The sequence below is a fragment of the Egretta garzetta genome, unplaced genomic scaffold (genome assembly GCF_000687185.1).
Source record: "Egretta garzetta isolate BGI_Z169 unplaced genomic scaffold, ASM68718v1 scaffold58, whole genome shotgun sequence".
Classification (NCBI taxonomy): Eukaryota; Metazoa; Chordata; class Aves; order Pelecaniformes; family Ardeidae; genus Egretta; species Egretta garzetta.
The window spans coordinates 116,416-124,212 of record NW_009260613.1 but is presented as its reverse complement, the minus strand read 5'-3'; the positions used below and the strand labels follow the sequence as shown (position 1 = coordinate 124,212).

The window sequence follows — 7,797 nt, the reverse complement described above, 5'->3', positions numbered from 1 at the left end:
CATTCTCATTATTATTCTGTTATCATTCTCATTATTACTATTATTATTATTTTGTCTTATTAAACTGTCTTTATCTCAGCCCTCGGCTCTAACCTTTTATTTTCTTCCCGATTCTCTCCCCCATCCCACTGAGGGAGGGGGGAGTGAGCGAGCGGCTGCATGGTGCTGAGTTGTCAGCCGGGTTAAACCACGACAAATCTTCTCTCACCTGAGTTAGGAAGGCTCCCTTGTCCCACGAACATCACTGTGCACCCACAAAGGCTCTGCTCTGCCCGTTTTAAAAATGGTTATCTAGCCAAAATCTGCAGAGCCATGAGGTTGAACGTACCTTGCAGCATGCGGCCTGCACCAGCAGACAACCCGAGCCCTGTGCTCCTGCAGAAGCGACTGGCCTCCAAGGCAAGCCACCCAACTGGCAGCTGCTGACCCCGGGTGCAAACAACAGCCGAACACCTTCAGATGTTGCCACCGCAGTGAGAACCAAAGGTCGGTGTTAATACCACCACTCCCTCCCTGGAAACCTGTTAAGCATGGAAGCTGATGAACAACCAGCAGAAGGATATTAATTAATACTGGCCTCCAAACAGCATCTGCAGCTCCTAGTGCCCGGCTCAGTGGAAGGGTAGGTGACTAAGCATGCTGTTCAGACATACTTCTTGCAGCCAGTCTGCAGGGTATTTACAAGGGAACATCACATACCATTAAGCTGCCATGAAGGAACTGTGGGAAGAAGGGCCCTGCATTAATTCCTGAGACAGCACCAGTCAGCAAATTAACACGGGTTGCATCATGAAAGTATGACTACTTAAGCTATTAGTCATGGCTGGCAAACTAGGAGACTTACAGCTATCAGCAGGTGACTACGGCATAAAATTCAACATAAAGAAATCGGGTAACAAGAACTCATTCTCTCAAGAGAAAGGGACAGCAATGTATCCAGGTTTGCAGGTAGAGTTTCCACCCACGCCGCCCGGCCTGTGAGATGTCCTAGCAGCTTCGGCTGGCCTCTGTTGAAGGTCTGGCTGAAATGGAGCACTAACTGAGCAAGGAAGAGTTCAGGCTAGAAACCAACAAATCTAGCTTTGATATTCATGTCCCAGACCTGAGCTCCTTCTGACACTGGGTTCTCCTCCACTCCCAGGGGCCAGGGTGGTTATTTGCTGGGGCAAGTAATAAAAGGGCTGGGGAAGGCAGCACACAACACCCCAAATTTGCAGCGCTCCAGCAGCATTTCTCACTTTGGCATCAGCAGTGCCCAAGCAGGGTGACGGTCCCTCTCAAGTTGGGTCAGCTCCGGGCATTGGCATGGCATTTACTCAGAGTTTGTAACTCCTGCAAAAGCTTATCTAACTGCTTTGAGCCAGCTCAAGTAGCTTAGTACCTACTGCACTCTTCACTCATAAAATAAGTCTCTTACTGCGCATTCAGTGTGACGATGCAGTGAAAGCCAGCTCATGGTTTGCAAGGGAACAGCCTGTGGAAGCTCACTTCAGAGCACACTGAAGACAGGGTTAAACCTGTTGGTACCAGTGATTAATGTAATCTCTCTCAAAATGCCATGAGTTCCTCTCCATGAAAAATTGGCCAAGTGTAATACAATACAAATACAAAATGGTTTTACTATCCTATTTTCCTAAAGTAAGCTTCTGATACAAGCATTAGGGTAGTTGTTGTGTCTTGTATCCTGGTTTTAAAATAGTTCCTGGGTAAAGCCAGGTGAGGCATTTAGCTCCAGGGCAACACAGCAACATTAACATTACTCTAGTGTCAGATTAACTGGTGATATTTGCTATTATAGCACGACAGACCCTTTATTTAAAAGCAGAAAATACCTTCTCTGGTACTACCCACTTTGGAAGTAAGGGAAAGAAAACATTCTAAAAATAGAGAGTTAAGTCAATGCCAAGGACTATAGCAGAGAAGAGGAGCAAGAAAAGTGAGGCAAAGGCAGGCTTCTACATGGGGACAATTTTTCCAGGAGAGCTGTACATACTTTATGCAGCCACAGGGGAATGTTTTCTAAGTTGTTCTGGGATGGTTGCTTCTGCTGCACAGCTGCCCAGCAGTAGGAGTCCACGTAAGCAGCTTGTCTCCAGGAGAAGGAGCTGGGTGCAAAACAGCTTATCTGAGCACCTGGGAAAACAAAACAAAAGTTACCACATCCTTGGAAGATTAAAAAAAAAAATAAAAAAAAGAAATCAAGTTTAGGAAGAAAAGCTCACACTCAGGATTTCGGGGTACCCAAAGCTATTAGGTTAAGTGATCGAACAAAAAAGACAGCAGCTCGGCAGAGAGGAGAGTCACTGAATTCCCACTGCACTCAAAGAGTTAAACTCCCATACAGACTCTGACGTATCCTAAGGGTTGAGGCAGTATATTAGAAGCACCTGACTTTTAGGCCTATTTCTCAAGTTTTGGGGGAAACACGACCTCCAAGACCTATCTCTCTCACTTGCGCTTGAGTCGGGTTGGCCAAAGGGCAGCCAGCAGATATGAAGTGTGATCAGATAAGGCTCGTTTCCCAAGGAAACAGCTACCATCATGTACCACCATGCCGCTGTGTTTCCCAAACACACCACCTACTGCTAACAAGTTTATTGAAACAAGAACCTCAAGTACCATTCCTACAGCCCAGCAGTCCTTGTGGCAATGCAAGGGCAAGTTTGGCCCAGGGTGCTGCCACTTCTTCTACCTCTGAGACTGCACATGAGCTTCGAGGGGTACAGTTTACACATGTGAAAACAAGGATTTCCTCATGTAACTTCTGGCAGAGCACTCTTGGCCTCCGGGCACCTCCAAAGGATGCCAGACCTCTCCTCACCAGCGTAGTGACCTGCTGTGCCCAGGACCAGGTGTACCACTATCATTCCCACTCACTCCCAGCACCTCTCCAGCTGCTCAGGAGCTTCAAATTAAGATCAGGGCACTAATTGCCAGCAAGAGCAGCTATTAAGCCAGACTCAGCCTTAGGGTCAAATTCTGCTCTGACCAGCTGAGCCTTACCGCAGCGTACCTCAACATACCTCAACAGGGAAGAGTGGTTACAGAATCATAGAATGTTTTGGGGTGGAAGGGACCCCTAGAGGTCATCTAGTCCAACCCCCCTGCAGTGAGCAGGGACACTGCTAACTAGATCAGGTTGCTCAGAGCCCTGTCCAACCTGGTCTTGAATGTGTCCAGGGATGGGGCCTCCACCACCTCTCTGGGTAACCTGTTCCAGTGTTTCACTACCCTCATTGTAAAGAATTTCTTCCTTAGATCCAGTCTAAACCTACCCTGTTTTAGTTTAAAGCCATTACCCCTTGTCCTGTCACAGCTGGCCCTACTAAAAAGATTGTCCCCATCTTTCCTATAGGCTCCCTCCTCCTGAAAGGCCGCAATAAGGTTTCCCTGGAGCCTTCTCTTCTCCAGGCTGAACAAGCCCCACTCTCTCAGCCTGTCCTCATAGCAGAGGTGCTCCAGCCCTCGGGTCATTTTTGTGGCCCTCCTCTGGACCCGCTCCAACACTTCCATGTCCTTCTTGTGCTGAGGGCTCCAGAGCTGGATGCAGTGCTCCAGGTTTCACCAGAGCAGAGTAGAGGGGCAGAATCACCTCCCTTGACCTGCTGGTCATGCTCCTCCTGATGCAGCCCAGGATACAGTTGGCCTTCTGGGCTGCCAGCGCACACTGCCTGGTTATTGGATGTGGAGTATCAGTGGCTCCTGGGATGAGAGCTAGTAAAACAGGATAAGGGCTTTTGATTTTCTTTCTGAAGCTTTGGTAGTGAAAGCAAAAAAACCCACATGTGTCCAGCAGGCTTTCCTAAATGCTGAAATGGGATAGCTGTTTCACCAAATGATTGCACAAAGTGGACACGGCTCTTCCATCAACACCCCTCTTCCAAGAGCAACCTCCAACACACCACCAGTATCAAAAGAGCAAGAGGGGGGAAATATTGCTACTTTTTTTTCTTAATGCATTCATCAAAATTAGTGCTAATGGCATCGCTGTGTGCTTTATAGGGAAAAAGTATTTTGTGTATCATTCATGCCTTTTTGCTGGTTTAGCTTTTAGAGAATAAGAACTTCTTTTGTAACAGCAGCAGACTGCATTTGCCTTGTAACTTGTATAGCCTTTTTACAATGGTGCATAGCCAAGGAGCATTATAAATAAAAGCCTTTCCTTATGAGTCACTATTATAATTATTTCTAGGGCTGTAGTATCATAAGGACATGGTTTGACCTGTCACAAGCCTCCCTTATGGAAAACAAATTGCTGTTTATCAGACCAGAGCTCATGTGATTAGCAAAGTTGGCACCAGACAAGCACTTGCACTCTCCCAAAGCTTCAGGGGGTTCTGCTTTCCAGAGAATTTCCATGAGCTGCAGAAGCTCAAGAAATAATACACTGCAGAAAAAAAAATAAATAAAAGAGCAGGCAATTGGGGTGTCTGTTCTCCACGGGATAGGGACCATTTATGCTCTGCTCTCATCACTTAACGATCCCCCTGCTGCTGGCTGTGCCTGGTCTGAAGCAGCAAACAAGTGACCCTTTCAAAGGGCGAGCATCAGGAGTGTTCAGAGAGATGCTTTGTCCTATTCATGTCTGTGCATCTGCAACAAGAAACACATTCCATGTGTTCATTCTCCTTAATGGGTGGGAAACCACTGAAAGTGATAGAGTGTTTAAATTGGTAAGGAAAAAGGCAGCCAGCCTCCTTCTCCAAAATTAGTGATAAAAAAATGTGACCAGCCTCCTTCTCCAAAGAAAGAGTTACGTGCACAACTTCGTATCAGCATAGCCACAGCAATGCCAGTGGTGCAGCAGAGCAGTGAACCTGGCTCTTCTGGTCCCCAGGGTTTCAGCAGGGACGTTGGAAACCTTTGGCAGCTTGACCTGGGAGCCAAGCAGATAGAGCTCGACATCAAGCAGAAGCTGGGAACACTCCAGTTATTGCAGTGGTTTTTAATTAACTTACAGCAGTCTTGGCTGCAATCACTCGCTAATGTAAAGTACAACTTTGCACAAGCCATGATAATGTTAAGGCTTAAATGGAGAGGTTGGTTTTGTGCATAACCTACACAGAACACAGATTATTAAATGCATCTGAAAATGGTCACAGTTTTCCATCTTTTTTTCCTTCCTTCTCTCCCCTCCAAATGGGTAATAGCAATAAATCTATACAGATAATTTACTTTATATTGGGCTATTCTAGAGGAAGTGAAAAAGAAAATCTGCAGGTTTTATTAGAGGAGAAATTGGGCAAAGGGCCAAATGCCTTCCACAGACCCACTGTGCACACATGCATGCACAGGTCTCGTTTATGAAAGGCTAACAGCCCTCTGCTATCAAAGGAACAGCGTCCTGGCTTGGTGACATGAAGCCATTCTCCATCCTTTGCTCCCACAAGTAATAGAAGGGGAAAAAGAAAGGCAGCAGCCAAATCCATAACAACAACAGGGAGATAAAATACACAATGAGAAGAATGAGGAATAAATGACCGCATTCGTTGAGCAGTTGCCACAACAGTCTTTGGCCAAGTTATCATCACACTTGGCAATGCACTTTTTTTTTTAATCATTCCCTGGCACTAAATCAGCTTTGGAGAGGGAGGGATGAGGATTTGACTTACACTTTTGCAAACAAATGAGGATAAAAAAATGCCACTTACTATGGTTGCCCTAAAGACAGACCACTCAAAAAAGCTGCGGAAACTTAAGGCAGCAACAGGTATGCAGCCACGTATGATGCACACTAAGATTATCTGATGGAGTTGGTTGCTGATGGCAGGAATTACTCGCAGGCATGCAGCTGAGTGCAGAGTGCCTGAGTCACTGCAGCCAGCGAGCAGCAAGGCCGAGCTGTCACCCCACCCAGCCACAGCATGTCTCCACGTGTGCTCTGCCAACAAGCCCCCAGCTATCTCCTCTGTGTCTGTAGCAGGAGCATCCTTTTCTTCTGCAACTGGCTCCGCTGCAGCTCCTCTGCAGCACTGTAAAGACTGGCATGGGGCTGCCTACACGTGGAGATCCTGTGCCGTGGTAACATCTTTTCATCTGCTTTGCCTACGTCTTGCAAGCTCACTTGGGGAGGATCTGCCGTCAGGTGTCTAGAAGAAGATGCCCAGCTGGGACTTCCCAGAGTTGAGATGCAAGCAATGGGCCTACTCCAGCTCCTTTTGCCCAGAGGTGGAAATTTTTGATATTGATGCTAAATGAGCAGGATACAAGTCACTTCTGCAATTCCCACCCTAATGCCCCTGTAGATGCTTTCCAAAAAAGAAGCCTACCTACAAAAAGAACCAAAAAATCTCAAATCTGAAGGAGAGAGTCCCTGTTCAGCATCCAGTTGCTTTGCTGGAGTGCAAGGCAGGGCATGCAGAGGGTTCAGCATCCTCTGGCTGCATCCCTTACCAGAGAGCATAAACCCAGCAAGCTGGACTGGCTTCCTACCTAGTGGCTCCACACCCCTAAAACATCTAATTAAGAAACTACAACTAACAGAGAGTACTTCCAAGAATCTACGTTAATTATATGCTGAACTATTTTTCCTGAACCAGGATCAGGTGGTTGTAGCTGACAGGATTAAACCTTCAGTAAGTAATTATTTGGTTTCTAATACACTGCAGTCACTGGAGAAAGATTTGCATAAGCTTGGATGAAAACCTAGCCCTTAATTACTACTATAATTTTCCATAAGGCAAAATGAACTAGCCACAATACCCAAACACCTGATTTTATCTAGCAAGAATTATCCACATGAGCAGCCACTAAAGAAAAACCCACAAACAAGAAAATCGAGGCACACATACACAATGTACAGACAGCCAGGCACCATCCAAGGCACATCCTCCACCCCAACATTAAAAAAGATTTTAAAATGTAAAAAAGATGTCCCAATGCATGCCAAAGAAGAAGCAACCGTATGTGTGAGCATACTCATTAAGAGTGGACCTAAAGGAATTATTTTATTATATTTTATTATAGGTGCTTCTTATGAACCAAAGTGGCAGGTTGGGTGGAACAGAATAAACACTATGTTTAGGAAGGAAGTTTGGAGAGATACAAATGGGTGCAGGGGAGAAAAGTACCTGTTCCCTGAGGTTTACTTTGGCAATGGAGTAGTGGCAGAATGTAAAGCTCAGGGGATGTGATGCTTAAGTGGAATGGGTCAGAAGAGCCAGCAAGTATCTTTCCCTCTCCATGGGGCTGCCAGTTATCCCCCAGAGAAGTCTCAAAATCATGCAGTGGGAAAAGAGCTGGGTGTTTATTAAGCACTGCCTTCGGAGTGATAGGTTTTTTTGATTCGTGGGAAAAAACTTGTGAATGAAATTCCCACCACTGAGATTTAAGGAAAACAAAAAAAAATTTTCCCTTCACCTGAAGGGGAAACATCTCAAAACAGTGGCAATGACCATCTGGCTCCACTGACGATATTGGTGGTACCCCAAATCTCAGGCAACACCAGAGGGCCATGATGCTTTTAAAATTAATTCTGGCACCAAAAGCAGCTTACCATCATTTCTGCAGGAAATATAAACCTGGCTCTGTAGAAGTTAAACAGAAAAAAAAATCTCCTCACCAACAGCTGAAGATGTTCACACGAAGACAATTTAGACTGGAAATTAAAGTAAATGGTTTTACAAGTTTGTCCTGGCTCCCCAGGCAGGCCTGTTCCTGGTGCTGGTAACTTCTGTTATTTACAGAGCACTCCCTGCATGCTGAAGAGCAGCACAGCGTATGCTGCTGTTCTTGGGGGTCTGCACCTCCAACGAAAGATGCTTTGAAGTCCACGGTTTGTCTGGCTGCTCCAGACTG

The 7,797-nt window shown here is 46.0% G+C and overlaps 1 protein-coding gene across 1 annotated transcript in view; it reads right to left on the bottom strand.

The window, feature by feature from the left end:
- The window catches only part of PANX1 (pannexin 1), a 17,407-nt gene extending 14,867 nt beyond the window's left edge, over positions 1 to 2,540 (bottom strand). The window contains exons 1-2 of the mRNA XM_009644925.1: positions 2,453 to 2,540; positions 1,994 to 2,133 (exon numbers count right to left, since the gene is read on the bottom strand). Of these exons, the coding sequence (XP_009643220.1) occupies positions 1,994 to 2,133; positions 2,453 to 2,540 (228 nt within the window). The remainder of the gene's footprint in view (positions 1 to 1,993; positions 2,134 to 2,452) is intronic.
- Between the last annotated feature and the right edge of the window lie 5,257 nt (positions 2,541 to 7,797).